Raw genomic sequence first — 20920 nt, 5'->3', positions numbered from 1 at the left:
CAGGGTTGTACACATGCTGTAGCCACGATGCTTTGTGATTATGGCAGGAATTATACCCCCTGTTGCATTCGAAGGGCATTACTGATGAATGGGGCCTCGCTGCAACCACCCTGCAACTACATACACTGCATGTGGTTGCAGCACAGTGATGCTGCATTAAAGGGGTTAAAGCAGACAGTGAGGAGGTGACATATCGCCTGCTCACCGCCTGTCAAAACCAATTCGAGCATGAATTGCTTTTCAGAGGAGCGGCATTCCTTACCGCTAGTGTGTACATGCCTTGAAAAAGCACCTGCTAGCTTAGAAAAGCAATTCTGGCAGTACAGTGTGTAGGGGTCAGGATCAAAAGTAACCTACAGACATACATACACATGAAAGCATTTAGACATGTATGCATGCATGCATACATACATACAGTTGTGTTCAAAATAATAGCAGTGTGTTGAAAAAAGTGACTAAAGCTCAAAATCCTTCTAATAGCTTTTATTTCCATACACACAAATACATTGGGAACACTACACATTCTATTCCAAATCAAAACATGAAGAAAAATATATCAAATTTGTGTTGTTCCTCTAAAAATATTGAAGAAAAGTGAATATTAGACTGTTCAAAAAAATAGCAGTGTTTGTATTCTTCCTTACAAAGTCAAACATTCACTATATAAACTGAAAAATGTTTGAAGATTTTGCTTTCCTTTGAATCACTTAATTAATATTTAGTTGTATAAGCACTGTTTCTGAGAACTGCAGTACATCTGTGTTGCATGGAGTCAACCAACTTCTGGCACCTGTGAACAGGTATTCCAGCCCAGGATGATTGGACTACATTCCACAGTTCTTCTCTATTTCTTGGTTTTGCCTCAGAAACTGCATTTTTGATGTCACCCCACAAGTTTTCTATTGGATTAAGATCCGGGGATTGGGCTGGCCACTCCATAACGTCAATCTTGTTGGTCTGGAACTAAGATGTTGCACGTTTACTGGTGTGTTTGGGGTGGTTGTCTTGTTGGAACACCCATTTCAAGGGCATTTCCTCTTCAGCATAAGGCAGCATGACCTCTTCAAGTATTCTGATTTATTCAAACCGATCCATGATCCCTGGTATGCGATAAATAGGCCCAACACCGTAGTATGAGAAACATCCCCATATCATGATGCTTGCACCACCATGCTTCACTGTCTTCACAGTGTACTGTGGCTTGAATTCAGTGTTTGGGGGTCGTCTGACAAACTGTCTCCGGCCACTAGACACAAAAAGAACAATCTTACTTTCATCAGTCCACAAAATGTTGCGCCATTTCTCTTTAGGCCAGTCAATGTGCTCCTTGGCAAATTGTAACCTCTTCAGCACGTCTTTTTTTTCAACAGTGGGACTTTGCGGGGCTTCTTGCAGATAGCTTGGCTTCACATAGGTGTCTTCTAATTGTAACAGTACTCACAGGTAACTTTAGACCTTCTTTCATCTTCCTGGAGCTGATTGTTGGCTGAGTCCTTGCCATTTTGTCTATTCTTCTATCCATTCGAATGGTAGTTTTTCGCTTTCTTCCATGTCTTTCAGGTTTTGGTTGCCGATTTAAAGCATTTGCGATCATTTTAGCTGAGCAGCCTATCATTTTCTGCACTTCTTTATATGTTTTCCCCTCTCCAATCAACTTTTTAATCAAGGTACGCTGTTCTTCTGAACAATGTCTGGAACGACCCATTTTCCTCAGAATTTCAGAGAGAAATGCACTGTAACCAGCATGGACAACATTTGCTGCCTTCCTTCCTTCCTTCCTTAAATAAGGGCAATAATTGCCACCTGTTTTTCAAAGAATGAATGACCTCACTAATAGAACTCCACACTGCTATTATTTTGAACATGCCCCTTTCAATTAGTGATTCAATTACACAGAATCAGCAACATGCATGTCATGATTGTTGGGTCTGTTGGATTTCTATTACTCTACTACACCTGCTAGTAAATTATTTGCCATGTAGAAATATCATTTCTACCAAAAACAGTGATTGATCAGGTTAGTGATGTCTGACTTCTATTATTTTGAACACAATTGTACATACATATAGCCTTTTTAAAACCTGCAGATCTACTGACCTGCTTGATCCAGACACCTTCTCACTTGGCTGACTTTCACGCTCTGCTTTGGCATCCCCACTGCCTGAAGAAATGTTTGTACAAAGTCCTGCACTGTAGATGGATGCCGAAGCAGGCAAGCAGTCTGCAACAATCAACTTCCCGCACAACCCAAAAACAAAAAATCCTCCACTCTGGAAGAGAGCCTTCTTGTTGCTGTCTTTGTCTAAAAGTTAGGGCCGAGCAAAACCAAAGCTTTACTTGAATTTAACCTAGTGACATATTGTATATTAAATCAAATGATAGGCATAATAAAGGTGTTTTATATGGATGCTATCGTATGTAGTTACTGTATGATCTATTCTTTTGCTGTCCCCATAGTCTAGATACTTTGCAAGGGATCAGCATAATGCATCTGTATGACCTACCTAACAAAAGCGCTACCTGGCAGTCTAAATCTGCTGGTGTAAGGCCATCGTTTTTCTATTATTTTTATTCTTAAAGGATAAGTTCACCTTTATATAAAAAAACCATAATAAAATGCACATCTTTTTGCAGGTAGAAAATGTTCTCTCTCTCCTCTTCCCCCCCCCCTCTCTCTATCTATCTATATATATATTTTTTTTTTTTTTTTTTTTTTTTTTTTTTACTTGAAGCCTAGAGAGCATTACACCCGCGATAAGTAGATCACGGGTGCTATGCAGGACTCCTGCAGACTTGACAGTGTATATGTCTGCTCATACATCATATGGGCAGGCCGATACACACTGATCGGAAGAGGCCATGAACTACCACAGTGCTCAACAGTGCCATGGTGGTTCATTGAGAACTACAAGCCAACAGCCACAAAGAATTCTGTGAATGAATAGCATAGCCGAGTGAGCAGAACCTTGCACAGCCGCTTTTTAAAATACAAATAGTGACAGCTTGTGGGGGAGAAGGTCCCAAGCTAGGTGTCGCTAGATGCAGCAAAGGGCTCCAGGCCCTAAAAATGGGTGAAACATGTTCCCAAAGGTGAACTTATCCGCTTAACTATTTCCATCTTGACAAAATAATTTTTTCTCCCAGAGTGGCTACTGCCATCAATAAAATATCACAAACTTTGTTCTAAAGCAACCCGTCAGGAAAAAAAAAAATTGCTAGGTTCTTGCAAGATAAGAGCTATTATAATTATCTTTAGTGGACTGTGTTTTCCTGCTTTCCCTCCATCTCAGCACTGCAGCTTTCACAAGTCTTTTCAGTTTTCTACCCTTCCAGGATTGTTGGATGACTGTGTATCCTGCAGCGCACTGTGGTTCCACCCTCAACCCCACTACCATTGCTGTGTCCTAGAGTGACATAGGTGTCGGAGGAAGGAACCACAGCATGTAGTGGGGGACACAGGTGTCCGGCGCTCCCAGAATTGGTGAACGCTGAAGAGACTGACAGAGGCTACAGTGCTGGAATAAAGGGGGGGCAGAAAACATAAGCTGAGAGAGGAGTGAGCATAAGAGTTCCTTTATACTGAAAATATATTGCAATAGGATTTTTTTTTATCGTGGCAGGGTTGCTTTAAGAAGGAAAATGCACTTACCATTCATTTAACAAACTTTGTTCAGACAAAGAGCAGGAAGTTTGGAAAAAATTCATCAATGTAAATGCTGTAATCACAGTACCATAATGGCACGGAAATTCCTGAGCAATCTTTGTACAATATTACACTGTGGAAATGTAACTTGAAAAGTAGGTCTGATAATATATAGCTCTCATTATATGGACATTTTTAGAATAAGCAGAACGTGGAGCCAATGCAGACTATGAAATGTGATTGGGAGCCTGATTAGATTTTCAGACGTATACACAATTTCCCATACCTCATCAGAACATATGTTGTTTCTGATACTTGTACCATTGACCATGTAGCAGTGTGCATGTGCTATGTTATCAAATCATTTAATAAGAATAATAGCAGGAAGTCTGCTGTATGCAGGAAAATTACCATCCACATGGTCACAATTTTATCTGTAGTTCAGAATACTTCTGAAACCTCTATGTGGAAACAATATTAGCTGAAACTGCATGTATATTTAAATATAGTGGTAATTTATCACAATAAATACTGTTCAAAAATGGATGTTGCAACAACTCTATAATTTAGAGTGACTCCTAATAAATGTCCATCTAAAGGAAACCTTTTAGGATAGATAAAGAGTTGCCATTGCTAACTTGTTTTTGACCCAGAATAAGCTTTGAGCAGTGAAGTGAGACCCTCCAATCTGTACATTTGTTTCAAGTTAATGGCTTGGTTAAAGGAATTCTCACTTGTGAGATGAAAGTAGACTGCCATCACTGAACTCCTGAAAATGCTAGTTGCCTGGCAGTCTTGGTGATCCTCTGGTTTCAGTGCTTTCTCAGTCTATGACCCAGCAAAGCATGCAGCCAGTTAAATTAGCAACCAGAGACAACTAGTTTTTTACCTTTTAAAGTGTATGTTTAGAAAAAAAAAAGAAAAAAATATGCAATTCATGCACAAATTGCCCATATTTTATCCCTTGCTGCAGGTGCTGAAAAATACCTGGTAATTTTTGCAGAAATCCTGTGAGCTTTTACCTTCTTGTTATGGGCTGACAAAGTTGCCTCTGCTGCACTGATATCTCAAGCAGTGTTGTCAGCCCTGCCTGAGTTCAGACCCAATATGTCCCTCTCCACGTCCTTAGTTATTCTTCTCCCAGCTGTCTTGAATTTTACAAACCTGATAATGATGTCACTGGAAGTAATAAAAGCTGTTTCTTGCTAACGTGGAACAATGACTGTTGGACCATGTTGTAGAGGGGGAGAGAGGGAGGCTTGGGTTAAATTTGGGACATGCCTATATTCTTTAGAAACAAATTAGAAATGCTATCTTCAATGTCCTCTGGATCCTGTTCCCTCACAATTATTACGGTCACCTTCTTATTCTATCCTATGCTCTGTCACTCACATCTTCAATCTCTCCCTATCTACTGGCACCTTTCCCTCCCCTCTAAAGCATACACAGATCACCCCCATACCTAAAAAAGCCCTCTCTGGACACCACCAACCTGAACAACTTAAAGGAGAAGTACAGTCAAAGCTCTTTTGGCTGTACTTCTCCTGTGGATCACAGGAGTTCAGTTTGTTCTGCACTACGGTGACTCGTTTTCAGCTGACAGCAGGCTGAAGCCCATTGTCAGCTGATGTCACTCAGCTGGTCCAGGATGGGGTAGGATCCTGACTTTAAAGCTGGGATCCACCCCAGAGTCTGGAAAAGCACCTGGTTCAGCCTCTCAGCAGTTTACTGAGAGCCTGAGCCAGCCACTTCACCCCCCTTCCCCACAGCCCAGCACTCCTGTTAGAATTCAGCAATCAGCAGTCATGTGATTGCTGAGTTCTCACTCTTAGAGCTGGCAATGGACAGATGCAGCATCAACCTATGATTTGTAAAAGATAACTTTTCCCATACTCCTCTTTCAGACCTATGTTGTTGCTCCCATTCCCCTCTAAACAATAAGAATGCTTGGTCTACAACCAGTGGTGTATTTTGGTTTCGTACTGCCCTAGGCAAGACTAAAATCGGGCACCCCCCCGATCTAAATTTGTCCCACCCCCTCCAGTTTAAGATCCACCCCTTCATCTGTAAACTCCACCCCTTCCTATTCAGGCTCCACCTTTTCCTATTAGAGCTCTGCCCACTGACAACAACAGTGGGGCACTATTCCTCTCACTGACAATGAAGGGGCACTATTCCTCTCACTGACACCAATGATGGGGCACTATTCCTCTCACTGACACCAATGATGGGGCACTATTCCTCTCACTGACACCAATGATGGGGCACTATTCCTCCCACTGACACAATGATGGGGCACTATTCCTCCCACTGACACCAACGATGGGGCACTATTCCTCCCACTGACACCAACGATGGGGCGCTATTCCTCCCACTGACACCAATGAGGGGGTACTATTACCTCCACACTGGCACTAATTATGGGGCACTATTCCTCCCACTGACACCGATGATGGGGCACTATTCCTCCCACTGACACCAACGATGGTGCCACATCATTAGTGTCAGTGTGGGAGGAATAGTGCCCCATCATTTGTATCAGTGAGAGGAATAGTGACCCATCGTTGGTGTCAGTGGGGGAAGGAATAGTGCCCCATCATTGGTAGCAGTGGGAGGAATAGTGCCCCATCGTTGGTAGCAGTGGGAGGAATAGTGCCCCATCGTTGGTAGCAGTGGGAGGAATAGTGCCCCATCGTTGGTAGCAGTGGGAGGAATAGTGCCCCATCGTTGGTAGCAGTGGGAGGAATAGTGCCCCATCGTTGGTAGCAGTGGGAGGAATAGTGCCCCATCGTTGGTAGCAGTGGGAGGAATAGTGCCCCATCGTTGGTAGCAGTGGGAGGAATAGTGCCCCATCGTTGGTAGCAGTGGGAGGAATAGTGCCCCATCGTTGGTAGCAGTGGGAGGAATAGTGCCCCATCGTTGGTAGCAGTGAGAGGAATAGTGCCCCATCGTTGGTGTCAGTGGGGGGGGGGGGGATAGTGCCCCATCGTTGGTGCATGTGGGGGGGGGGGGATAGTGTCCCATCGTTGGTGTCAGTGGGGGGAGGAATAGTGCCCCATCGTTGGTGTCAGTGGGGGGAATAGTGCCCCATCATTGGTATTAGTGACACCAATGATGGGGCACTATTCCTCCCTCTGACACCTATGAGGGGGTACTATTACCTCCACACTGGCACTAATTATGGGGCACTATTCCTCCCGCTGACACCAACGATGGGGCACTATTCCTCCCACTGACACCAATGATGGGGCACTATTCCTCCCACTGCCACCAACGATGGTGCCCCATCATTAGTGTCAGTGTGGGAGGACTAGTGCCCCATCGTTGGTAGCAGTGGGAGGACTAGTGCCCCATCGTTGGTAGCAGTGGGAGGAATAGTGCCCCATCGTTGGTAGCAGTGGGAGGAATAGTGCCCCATCGTTGGTAGCAGTGGGAGGAATAGTACCCTATCGTTGGTTTCATTGGAAGGAATAGTGCCTCATCTTTGTTATCAGCGGGAGGAATAGTGCCCCATCGTTGGTGTCAGTGGGAAGGGGGATAGTGCCCCATCGTTGGTGTCAGTGGGGGGGGGGATAGTGCCCCATCGTTGGTGCCAGTGGGGGGGGGGGGGATAGTGCCCCATCGTTGGTGTCCGTGGGGAGAGTGGGGGGGAATAGTGCCCCATCATTGGTGTCAGTGGGGGGAATAGTGCCCCATTATTGGTATTAGTGACACCAATGATGGGGCACTATTCCTCCCTCTGACACCAATGATACTTACCTTGCTGACCCCTGCTCTAGCCTGGGCTCGCTCCCTCTCCCATCCACAGCCAGCATACAGTTGGGCAAAAAAGTATTTAGTCAGCCACTAATTGTGCAAGTTCTCCCACTTAAAAAGATGAGAGAGGCCTGTAATTGGCATCATAGGTAGACCTCAACTATGAGAGACAAAATGAGAAAAAAATCCAGACAATCACATTGGCTGATTTGGAAAGAATTTATTTGCAAATTTTGGTGGAAAATAAGTATTTGGTCACCTACAAACAAGCAAGATTTCTGGCTCTCACAGACCTGTACCTTCTTCTTTAAGAGGCTCCTCTGTCCTGCACTCATTACCTGTATCAATGGCACCTGTTTGAGGTTGTGGACAGGTGTCTTTTATACTGATAACAAGTTCAAACAGTCACACTCCAAACTCCACTGTGGTGAAGACTAAAGAGCTGTCGAAGGACACCAGAAACAAAATTGTAGACCTGCACCAGGCTGGGAAGACTGAATCTGCAATAGGCAAGCAGCTTGGTGTGAACGAAACAACTGTGAGAGCAATAATTCGAAAATGGAAGACATACAAGACCACTGATAATCTCCCTTGATCTAGGGCTCCACGCAAGATCTCACCCCGTGGGGTCAAAATGATCACAAGAACGGTGAGCAAAAATCCCAGGACCACACGAGGGGACCTAGTGAATGACCTGCAGAGAGCTGGGACCAATGTTACAAAGGCTACCATCAGTAACACACTATGCCACCAGGGACTCAGATCCTGCAGTGCTAGATGTGTCCCCCTGCTTAAGCCAGTACATGTCCGGGCCCGTCTGAAGTTTGCTAGAGAGCATTTGGATGATCCAGAAGAGGATTGGGAGAATGTCATATGGTCAGATGAAACCAAAATAGAACTGTTTGGTAGAAACACAACTCGTCGCGTTTGGAGGAGAGAGAATGCTGAGTTGCATCCAAAGAACACCATACCTACTGTGAAGCATGGGGGTGGCAACATCATGCTTTGGGGCTGTTTCTCCGCAAAGGGACCAGGATGACTGATCCATGTACAGGACAGAATGAATGGGGCCATGTATCGTGAGATTTTGAGTGCAAACCTCCTTTCATCAGCAAGGGCATTGAAGATGAAACGTGGCTGGGTCTTCCAACATGACAATGATCCCAAACATACTGCCCGGGTAACGAAGGAGTGGCTTCATAAGAAGCATTTCAAGGTCCTGGAGTGGCCTAGCCAGTCTCCAGATCTCAACCCCATAGAAAACCTTTGAAGGGAGTTGAAAGTCCGTGTTGCCCAGCAACAGCCCCAAAACATCATTGCTCTAGAGGAGATCTGCATGGAGGAATGGGCCAACATACCAGCAACAGTGTGTGCCAACCTTGTGAAGACTTACAGGAAACGTTTGACCTCTGTCATTGCCAACAAAGGATATATAACAAAGTATTGAGATGAACTTTTGATATTGACCAAATACTTATTTTCCAAGATAATTTGCAAATAAATTCTTTCCAAATCAGCCAATGTGATTGTCTGGATTTTTTTTCTCATTTTGTCTCTCATAGTTGAGGTCTACCTATGATGCCAATTACAGGCCTCTCTCATCTTTTTAAGTGGGAGAACTTGCACAATTGGTGGCTTACTAAATACTTTTTTGCCCCACTGTACCTGTCTGCAGCAGCATCATCTGCAAGGCACAGACACTTATCTGTTAGCTGTCTTCCTTCTCCCTCACTCGATCTTCTTTGATCTTTGCGCTGCCGCTCAGCTCCTCCTCTCCAAGCTCCGCCTCCTCTCCAGTGATTGGCTGCCTGTTTGCCTTTCCTGAGCTACAGTTTCGGCGGCCTATCACCAGCGAGGAGGCGGAGCTTTGTGAGGGACCAGCTGCCATAGGCTGTTGAGTGATCCCGGGGGTGTGGCCAGATGACAGGGGCGCATGTGATCCCGCCCACACATCGTGATCCAGGGAACTGAGGACATCGGACCTGCTGACCTGACAACCTCTCTACCCCTCCTCCAGCAGCGCCTCGTGGACCAGATCGACGTGGGACTGGGACACGGAGTCGCGGACCCAGGTAAGGTACAGCAGCCCGCCCCTATACTAAGTGTCCCTTCCGTGAGAAAGGGGGGACCGCGTTGCCGCCCCCCTAAAAAGTGCCGCTCTAGGCAAACTCCTTGTTTGCCTTGCGGCAAATACGCCCTGTCTACAACTGTCTTAGCTCCTAACCCAATGAAAACAACCTTCTTGACCCCTTACAGTCTAGCTTTCACTTGCAGCACACCACAGAAACTACCCTACTACAACTCACTAACGATTTACTAACTGCTAAAACCAATGGTCACTACTCAATACTCTTACTGCTAGACGTCTCTTGATACGGTTGACTACCTGCCCCTTCTCAAACTCCACTGCCTTGGTCTCCAAGATTCTGCTCTATCGTGGTTCTCCTATCTATCACAGTGCTCCTTCAGTGTTGCCTATAACTCCTCCTCTCCACTTTCTATTTTTGTAGGGGTCCCCCAAGACTCTGTTCTTGGACCTCTTCTCTATCTACACCTCCTCTTTTAGTCACTAGATAACCTCTCACAGCTTTAAATACCACCTCTATGCCAATGACACCCAAATCTATCTCTTTACTTTTCACCTCACCCCTTCAGTCTTCTCTTGCATTACTAACTTACTGACTGACATATTAGCATGGATGTCAAACCACTTACTCTAACTAAATCTCTCTAAAACCAAGCTGATAATAACACCCCCCCCCCCCCCCCCTTTCCATGACTTTTCCATCAAGATCAATAATGCAGTCCCAAAGTTCATGCCAAAGTTTAAGATGTAATCCTAGACTTTGACCTATTCTTTCAGCCCCAAATACAATCGCTGTCAAAAGCTTGTAGATTTCATCTCTGTAACATCTCTTGCCCAGTAGGCAAGTGGTTAAAGTGGAACTTCACTCTAAAGGGCAAATTCTGCATTATGCCCTCCTCCGCTATTTTTGGCACTTTTTGGTGGGGTGGCGACCTTTGATACGGTTGACTACCTGCCCCTTCTCAAACTCCACTGCCTTGGTCTCCAAGATTCTTGGTGGGGGGAGCAGGTACCTGGTTTTGACAGGGCCCGCTCCCTCTCCTGGTCAGATCACCATGGTGCATCTCTCCTACCTAGCTCTGGCGCTCCAGCCTGACACTCCTGTCCCCTGCTGAGTGCCCAGAGAGCAGGCAGCTTGCTATGGGGGCACCCAAGCAACCTCGTACCCGAGCCTCTGCGCTGTGTGTCTATTCACACACACAGCCGTGGCTTGGCGCTGTCCCCACTCTCTATTCATTGGCTCACTGGCTATGATTGACAGTAGCAGAAGCCAATGACTTCCGCTGCTGTATCAGCAGATGAGGAGGGAGAGTTCCCGGAGAGCTGAGGCCCTCGTGCATATTGCTGGATCACGATGGGGGTCAGGTAAGTATTAGGAGTACTGTTTAAAAATTTATAGTAAATAATTCAAATGTTCTGTCCCTTATCTTTGGGCATGAAATTAGAAGGGATTGCTCTGTGAAATTTCTATAAAAACATTCCTTATAAGAAGTCCTGCTATGTAAACTGTAAATCGAATTTGTTAAAGGTTTTTATACACACTAAGAAACTTATGTGAAAATCATTATTTTTATTAATAAAACAACATTTTCCACTCCTACAATAATACAGCCATGGTTGTTTTATTAAAATGTCTTTATTTGTGGCATCAATAGTGTTCATTGAACAGTCTCTTACCTGTGTTTGTGTTGATAGCATTTGTTGGCAGGAACGTAATTCTGACCAGTGGTTGCATCATTGGTGCGTGCTGTCAGGTGGACACTTGTGAGGTTATTCCGGAGAACACGGTCATATATGGATCTGACTGTCTACGCAGAGTACAAACTGAGCGTCCACAGGTCAGTATGAACCTCACAGAACCCTATTATTATTTTGAATGTGCTTGTGAACTTTAGGATTATTTGAATATTCCAATCTATGGGTGGCTGACTTGTGTTTCAAAGGTGCAGGCACTAGGGTATTAGTATAGCTTTTAGTCCATATGCAGTTTTATACTGCAACTGGAGAACTTCAGCATTAAACCTCAACTCCAACCATTTTTTAAAAATGTTCCCCAGCAAGTGTTTTTACATAAAAAAGCAGCTCTGGTTGCAATACTCACTTCCTGTCCAATGATGTGCCCCATAGTTATCCCTTTTCACCACTGGATGTCTTTACTCTGCCAGGTTGAAAGATACCAACCGTCATTCAACCCGAAAGACCACATACTGTCAAATTAGGGCTTAATTGATCCCCTCCAAATCAGACACACACCCCTTAGGCAGCATGACTGTTGCGGCCTACACTCACAGTATAATGATGAAGGGAGCAGCACTAACTTTGTCACATCAGCTCTGCTCTCTGTGTTATTGTGGACCACCTGAAGAATAGGAATAGGACCCTGCAGCATCACATGACTGGGCTGTGACTTCTGGGAAGGGTAAGTTAAATTAAACTTAATGAAAAAATAGTGCAGCGCTATAGTGAATGGGTGACCTGAAAAATGGATAAAACAATGAGTGACTTGCGTGAGAAAATTATTAGTGCATGATTAACAAAATAATATGAACAATCAATCTCTTATGTATAGTGTCCAAAAATTGTAAATAAACGTGACATCGAGTGATGAGTGAATCCGTGACAAATCTTCCTCCTAATGCACTCACCAGAAACATGTAATGAATGCGCATTCAAAAGTAGAAAAACTCCTCCAGCAGGTCAACCGCATCCAACCAGCGCCGTGATGTCAGCACGTAGGCTCCTCTCTGATGCGTTTCGTGCACATGCACGTTGTCAAAGGGATCCCTTTGACAACGTGCATGTTCACGAAAAGCATCAGAGAGGAGCCTACGTGCTGACATCGTGCCGCCGCGTCCATACGATGGTCCGGCGGCCATCTTTGTAAGTGGATTACAGTTGTTTATGGTCCACGTGGATGCTTCTTCATATTTTAATAAAATTTACTGCATCATTAGTGGTTTTCTTTTGGCTCTTTTGTGAGCGGTTTCCTTCAAGGTTGGGCCATTTTACTTCCGAGAATCGAGCCACCTTTTGGGGGAACCAGCTGTCGTTGTTGAATATAAGCTGTGCATACCTTTTACCTGTACCTGGCAGTGGATTAGGTTGACCTGCTGGAGGAGTTTTTCTACTTTGAATGCGCATTCATTACATGTTTCTGGTGAGTGCATTAGGAGGAAGATTTGTCACGGATTCACTCATCACTTGATGTCACGTTTATTTACAATTTTTGGACACTATACATAAGAGATTGTTCATATTTTGTTAATTATGCACTAATAATTTTCTCACACAAGTCACTCATTGTTTTATCATTTTTCACGTCACCCATGTTGTTCACTATAGCGTTGCACTCTTTTCATTATATGTTTGTGAGGATAAACGTGGGTTGTTCTTTTTGTGCTAGCAGCTGTGATTTTTTTTTTTTCTCCCTGAGCACTCACTATATCCTTCTTTTTACACATAAAAAAAGCTTTAAGAAACATAAAAAAGCCTGTGGTGGGTCCTGAGTTGGGCTTCAAAAACAATAATAAAGAAGCAGATGTCCATTGTGGTGAGGGGATGGCCTCAGCCAGCACCTTCCACTGTACACCACTTTGCAGTGAAGCAGCTTTGTCCCATGCCCTGTTTGCATATGGGTATTGCTTTTCTATAATAGCAGTCCCTTTAGATTCTTTGGAGTCTGCATTTGCAAACCTGTTAGCTTCTATGGTGTGTCCCTCTCTGCAGACAGCATATGTTCTAGACCTACAGTATATCAAAGTGCCAAGTGGTGCTTACGGTGGGAAGTTAAATCTCTAGTTTATTTTCTATTATTTTGTATCATTTATAGAGAAGATGCTTATTTGAGAAAGCTTTAGTCTCATCAACTTTTTATTTGAGTCAACTGAAAATAATTTTCACTTTCTTTTTTCAAATTCTTATCCTGGTTTCTTCGTTTTATGAATTGAGCCTAATGCCTTTTAAACACATTGACAGTAATATTTTATACAGTCACATTTATTATTTTCCTTTTGAACAATGCAGCCACAAACTCTTCAGCTGGACTTCCTGATGAAGATTCTACCAAACTATCACCATCTTAAGAAGACCACAAAGATCAGTTCAACTCCAATGAAAAACTGAAGATGCACTAAAACACTATATAGGCTTCATGTGGATTGCCATTCCCTAACCCCACATCTTTTACATAATATTCTTTTAGTTTTGTTGCAATACTAATTATTTATATTTTTCTGTTCTATGTGTCTTATGATAAATTTAAAATAAAACATATAAAGTGTTGGCAGACTGTTTGATAGAAGCAATATTTATAGCACTTTAAGCCCAGAAGCATAAATGGTAACATGTTGCAGCTTTCCAATCCTTAACCCTTCATGCCTAAAAGTAAAAGAAATCTTAAAGCCTAAGTAAAATTTTACAACTTTGACATTTGTTAGTAAAACCGTACATATCACAACTACTTTGTACATCATCCAGGTGGATTATACCTTTTTTTTTTTTTTTTTTTTTTTTTTCTTTTTTTTTCTTTTTTTTTCAGGACAAATTGGGCTTTCATTTGGTGGTAAATGGTAATGGAAATCCCCTTATTTATTTTTGTTATTATCAAAGGAAAACTGCCCCAAAATAGTAAAAAAAAAATCTTTTTTTTTTTTAAATTTAGCTGTGTTTCTTGTTACTATCAAAACCTACCACCAAAGAACCCAAAATAAATTTTCTAGCTCTTGACGATCGCAGCGATACCGTATGTGTATTTTGTTTGTACCCGTAGTACAGTCCAGAAACAATAGTGCGCATTTTTTTATTTTTTTTACCTAAAACACACTGACACCAATTTTAAAAAATTAAAAATAAAATATTTTTTGAAGCCTATTTGGCTTTGACCTTTTGATCCTGATCTTGACCCAAACACTAACCCTGTCACTGAACTAAATCAAACCTTGATCTAGGTATTTTTTCTATTTTTTTTAATATTTATTTTTATTTGATTTTTTTTACAAACAGTTTGTATTTCTTTCTCTGTCCTCGCAGAGAGAAAAAAAAACGTATCTCTGTCCTCCTTTCAGATAGGAGAAAAAAAAAAGGGAGGGTGAGCTTCACAGTGACTGATCACTGTGATAGCCAATCAGAGGCTATCACAGCGATAGTGACCCAGAATTTGGGAGTCCCAGGTCCCGATTGTTGGATTGGGACCTGAGGCTCTCAGTGACGCCCCAGTCTTTGTGTTAATATGAAGCCCCCATGAAAAAAAGCCCAGTTCTGTGAGGCCACATATTTGTGTTGCATTGGAGCCAAGGGGTTAAATGTGGTGGCTGGATCAGTTTTCTTTTTTTTTTTAGGCTATTTTTTATTTTATTTTCACCTGCATATGCCAGTAACATATTTCCTGTATTAGGCTGTTTCCAGTCTGGATGGAGGAACAACAGAGACACCTTTTGGACAACAGCATTGTCCGTCTGTGGGAAGGGTAGTGTTTAGATGCATAAATGCAATAAAAATGATGTGGCGCTCATTAAAATCAAATATATAAATAAGTGACCACACAGTGTCGCAGGGTGGAGAGGCCATTGCAGCCATTTTGGGATCACATCCGGGGTGTGTTTGTTCACCCACATTCCTCCTTTGTGCATGACCAGAAGGAATGCGACACTGATTATTGAACTGTTTTGTTATTATTGTTTTTGCCATTACTATTGTTTTATTTACACTGAGGCTATTTCTCTGATCCCATCATAGAGATTCACTTATTATTGGTTTATGTCCCTTATTGGGTACCAGGGGGTCACAGATATATCATCCCCATGTGGATTGGGAGTCACCCTTTTCAGATTACTCACCATTTACAGTCCAACATAGGACCTGATACGTGTGTTCATCACTGTGTGGTCACTTATTTATATATTTGATGTTAATGAGCGCTACATTTTTATTGCATTTATGTTTTGTTGCCTAATGGTATATGATTAGATGTCAGCTGCTTTTTAGCATGTACACTTTTTTGATACATTACATAAGAGCGCAGGAGGACTCTCTGATTTCAGTGTTTAGATGCAGATTTTATAAGGACTTGACTAAACAAATTAAATTTGAGCTCCAGCTAACACTTTTAAACAATACACCAACATTTTTTTCCTTTTGGGATAAAGGTTTTACATAAGTGAATAAAAGTGGATCATTGTAAGCACCCCTCTCAGTGGTAAAGCTGAATTCTAGATATAGATATGTACAGTTACATTGGTCCAGTTTGTATACATATTCTGTGGAAGAGTAGAATCACTGTAGTAGCCACCACTATAATGATTCTCACTATCTTCTAGATCCCGTGCTGAGCAGCTGCTGTGCTCCATAGTAACCACAAGGGGTTGTTCGCTTTATCAGAGCATGCACTGGAAATTTCTCAATAAATACAGATTATTTTCTTATTGGAAAAAGTGGAGATCTTGACCTCACTGCCCTGCCTCTCCATCTCCTCCAATCAGATAATGCTTTGCAGAGAATGCTACTTGTGAATTTGTTTATTACACTCCATCCCATTCTTTTATATAAAGTATAGTTCGGTCAGTGGAGGCTATAAATTGATACAATATAATACCAGAATTTGCTGGATGTATTGTAATGAGGAAAAGCAAGCTTAAAGTCCATTCCATGTAAAACTAATATTTCATATGTTGGTAGATGCTGGGGACCTAAACCACCTGACATGTCTTATACCTATCGGTATTCTATTGGCGGTGATATATATATGTTCTTAAAGTGGAGCTCCAGTTTCCTTGGCAGTTTTCTCCAAAAGGCACCCCTGTGATTCTATTTAGTTGCCCAATATAAATAAGATACTGTTATAAGTGTATTTCTTCTCCTTACTTGTAAATATGACATTCATCACAGGATCCCAGCAGACAGGAAGCGGCCATTACTAGTGTGGGCACTGAAGCCCGCTTCTACTTGCTTCTGGGATTCCGTGCACCTGGATACCCAGCATGCACCTCCCAATTTTGCGCCTGCGCAGTAAGGACAGCGCGCCACACTGTGTTGCTTACAGATTGCCATAACAATGGCAGTGTTGCCGGAACTTCCCACCCTGATGTTATGGCAACCTGTCAATCCATACCTGGAAGGAAGGTAAGTGCAGTTTGAAGGTTCCTGAGATAGATGACAGCGATATCCCAGAAGCCCTAGGCAATTGCCTAATGACGAAATCACCTAGGCGGCCTGGCCTGAAAGTGTAGACTACATATAGAAAAATAAGGTATTTAGAAAAAAAAACAAATAACTGCCATAACAGACTGTTCGGTGGGCAAGCATTGTGTTGCAAGGAACATGAAAAAAATGGGCGGAACTCCGCTTTAAGTCTGCACACTGCCTGTGGCCATTTTACATAGGCGTTGTTAATTGGATCCTGTCTAAACTGTCCCTAGTATGTGTATGTATGAATGTAAGATAGGGACCTTAGATTATATGCCCCTTGAGGGTTAGGTACTGATGTGAATGTACAATATATATTTAATGAGCTGCGTACATTGACGGCGCTATATAAGTACCTGTAATAAATGAAAATAAATAAATACAAAACTTGCAAGTGGTCAGCACGGAGAGAGAAATTATGGTAGGGAAATTCCACTACTGAATTGTCTAAGATGTACAATCCCTGACAAAAAGGAAGGAATCGCCACTCTTGGAAAATGTTCATTTAATTGTTCAATTGTGTAGAAAAAAAATTAATCACAGACGTGCCTCAAAACTATTTTCATTTAACATTCCAACCTTCTGGGTTTAAGAACCACTAAAAAAATTAAAAAGAAGAAAGAAGTCCGTTGCAACTGTTTTTGCAGATCAAGCAGAGGGAAAAAATATGGATTCACTAAATTCTGAGGAAAATATTATGGAATCCCCATGTACCATATTTTCTGGCGTATAAGACGACTTTTTATACTTAAAAACATACCCCAAAAATCGGGGGTCGTCTTATGTACGGGGTATACAATGTGAATCTTTAGTTCGTTTGGGCCAAGCTGGCTCAAAACGAACGTCCCTAATCTGTCAGCCCACTGGATGTGCGGTAATACTGTATGTACGATAGCTTTGGCTACATACAGTATAGTGCACTGAGCCAATCACGGCGAGCGATGTATTCTATTAACAAATACAGAGCCTGCTCGGATTGGCTGAGGTTGTGACATCAGCCTGCGTCTCTGAATCAGCCAATCTGAGCAGGCTCTGTATTCATTAATATAATAAATTGCTCGTTGTGATTGGTTCAGCGCAGTATACTGTATGTAGCCGAAGCTACCATACATACAGTATTACCGCACATCCAGCAGGCTGACAGATTAGGGACGTTTGTTTTCTGCCAGCTTGGCTGAGAGTGGTATACTGTATATATACTGTATACTGTGTGTAGCTGAAGCTATCCTACATCCAGTATTACCGTACATCCAGCGGGCTGACAGATTAGGGACGTTTGTTTTCTGCCAGCTTGGCTGAGAGTGGTATACTGTATATATACTGTATACTGTGTGTAGCCGAAGCTATCGTATATACAGTATTACCGTACATCCAGCGGGCTGACAGATTAGGAACGTTCCTTTTGTGCCAGTTTGGCTGAGAGTGGTATACTGTATATATACTGTATACTGTGTGTAGCCAAAGCTATCGTACATACAGTATTCCCGTACATCCAGCGGGCTGACAGATTAGGGACGTTCCTTTTGTGCCAGCTTGGCTGAGAGTGGTATGCTGTATATATACTGTATACTGTGTGTAGCCGAAGCTATCGTATATACAGTATTCCCGTACATCCAGCGGGCTGACAGATTAGGGACGTTTGTTTTGTGCCAGCTTGGCTCAGAGTGGTATACTGTATATATACTGTATGTAGCCAAAGCTATCGTGTATACAGTATTACCGTACATCCAGCGGGCTGACATATTAGTGGGTGTATCTTTAATCAAATCTGATGTTTATTCAAATCTGATGTTTTTAAATGGTGTTGCCTCGGAAGGGGGGTAGTCTTACACGGCGAGTATAGCCTAAAACCTATGTTTTAACTGGAAAATTAGGGGGTCATCTTATGCACCCAGTTGCCTTATACACCGGCAAATATGGTACTTTGCGATTCTACAACAAATATCTGCATCACATTACATCTGCTAATTAGTCTGCAGTTAAAAGAGAGTGCTTGCACACCTTGGTGAGCTGTTGCACCAAGCTGATTGACCTGAATTATAGCTCCAACATGAGATGGCAGTTGAAACAAAGGAGAGGATTATAAAACTTCTTCAAGAAGGGAAATCATCACGGAATGTTGCAAAAGATGTTGGTTGTTCCCAGTCAGCTGTGTCTAAAATCTGGACCAAGTACAAATCAAAGGGAAGGTTGTAAAACGGAAGTGTACTGGTAGACCAAGGAAAGCATCAAAGCGTGAAGATAGGTGTTAAAGCAATATGCCTTGAAAACAGAAAAGTATTATTATTATACAGGATTTATATAGCGCCAACAGTTTGCTCAGCACTTTACAATATAAAGGGAGACAATACAGCAACAATACAGTTCAATACAAGAGGGTTAGGTAGGCCCTGCTCCTTGGAGCTTACAATCTAAGAGATGCACAACAAAACAAATGAGGACCAAATGGATAGGGGTTATATAAGAAATCAGCCCACCAAGCTCCACTTTAAAGTAAAAACTCACTTTTGGGAGGACTGAACCATTAAGATAAATGCCTTTTGTATGACTCCTTATTTCATTATTTGAATGCAGATTAATTTCTCCATACATTTTGATGGTGCAGTTGGTAGTAAGAACTGGACTTACTATTGAATGAAAAAGAATGAGGCAGCATACACCAGTTTTAAAAAGAAGCAGATACACTTTAATTTTAAGGGTATATCTAAGGATCAGAAAGGAAATGTGTGTCTGTCAGAGTGAATTCTCTATAAATCCAGAATTGAAACTATATTATGTACTGTATAATTATAACAAATAGCATAGACATTACACAGCATGTGGGGGTACTCACAATTCTGGCAACTGCTATAACAACAAGTGGAACTTGGCAAACAAGTCAGGTTGATAAAAGGTTATTACTGCCTCACACACAGATCATAGATCAAGAATTTGGAGCACAGTTAGAGGACTGTATGACCCAGTTTAGATATTCTGTTTTTCATATTTCATATTCCTGCTGTTTCTTATCAAGATGACCTTTCTCTGCATCCATAACATGGAAATAGGGTCACAATGTCCCAGTACACCATCTGAATAGCAATGAGTGATTTTAGTTTTGTACTGTACCTGTCCACAAGGCATATCATACTAATATTTGAGTCATAAGGATGTACAATAAGACTTTCATAGGAACACATAACAAACATATAATGGAGTCTTCTCAAGTTTGACTGCAAACGTGGAAATACACTTTAAGATCTGTATAAAGGATATTTAAAAAAGTGGGTATGTGTTTGGGGGGGGGGGGGTTGCACTTTTTTTTTAAAGCAATGCAGGTCTGCTTTAATGATGAAAAAGTGGAAGGAGAAGTAGTTTAAACTCCTGATATTACATACTGTCGTGGGCGTATTTGCCGCAAGGCAAACAAGGCACTTGCCTAGGGTGGCACTTTACAGGGGGGCGGCGGCGCACCTCAGAAGAAGGGATGTCAGTGATGTCACTACAGCAGAGGAATACAGTGAGGAGTGGGAGTATCAGGCCTCCCCTGTATAGTGCCCTCATCCAGGATCATCTCTCAGCTCTGGCTTCCCACCACCTTCCACTGCAGAGAGCTCCGGGAGCTCTGACCCTCAGAGCAGCCTACAGCCTGGACGGGCGCACTGCATGCTGGGAGTTGTAGTCCTTCCCCCGCCTCTGACCTGCTGCCTCCAGAGGAGCGAACTACAATCCCGGCAGGCTGTGCGGGGGAAGGACTACAACCCCCAGCATGCAGTGCAGGCTGTAGGCTTCTCTGAGGGTCAGAGCTCTCAGAAGTGGATGGTGGTGGGGAGCCAGGGCTGAGAGATGATCCCGGAGGATTGCAGTGTCCAGGGGAGGCAAGGATCTCTGTCACAGAGGTGGAAGAGGGAAGGGAAATGCGGCTGCGAGGAGGATACTTACCAGCAGTACATGCCCCCCCCCCTCAGTTTCCGCTCCTCCGCCAAGCCTGGTGTGTGATCTCCATCCTACTGCTGTGTATACCATGTATACTATTGGGGAGAGAGCTTACAGGTTGACCAGAGACTGACTCGAGACTGACCCTAGACTGACCAAGACTGACCGGAGACTGACCAGAGACTGACCAAGACTGACTAGAGACTAACCGAGACTGACCAGAACAGAGACTGACCTGAGACTATCCAAGACTGACAGAGACTGACCATAGACTAACCGAGACTGACCAGAGACTGACCGAGGCTGACCAAAGACTGGCACCTTCACAGAAAGATGTGGCC

General features: G+C 42.9%; 1 protein-coding gene across 1 annotated transcript in view; it reads left to right on the top strand.

The window, feature by feature from the left end:
* The window catches only part of DCTN6 (dynactin subunit 6), a 35005-nt gene extending 21235 nt beyond the window's left edge, over positions 1-13770 (top strand). Inside the window, exons 6-7 of the mRNA XM_089669980.1 lie at positions 11181-11323; positions 13509-13770. Of these exons, the coding sequence (XP_089526106.1) occupies positions 11181-11323; positions 13509-13607 (242 nt within the window). The 3' untranslated portion in view covers positions 13608-13770. The remainder of the gene's footprint in view (positions 1-11180; positions 11324-13508) is intronic.
* The last annotated feature ends 7150 nt before the right edge of the window (positions 13771-20920 follow it).

The sequence above is a fragment of the Staurois parvus genome, unplaced genomic scaffold (genome assembly GCF_062004578.1).
Source record: "Staurois parvus isolate SC_StPar_1 unplaced genomic scaffold, SC_StPar_1.0 ptg000086l, whole genome shotgun sequence".
NCBI lineage: Eukaryota > Metazoa > Chordata > Amphibia > Anura > Ranidae > Staurois > Staurois parvus.
Note: the sequence above shows the minus strand (reverse complement) of the source record. Positions and strands in the feature narration are given on the sequence as shown.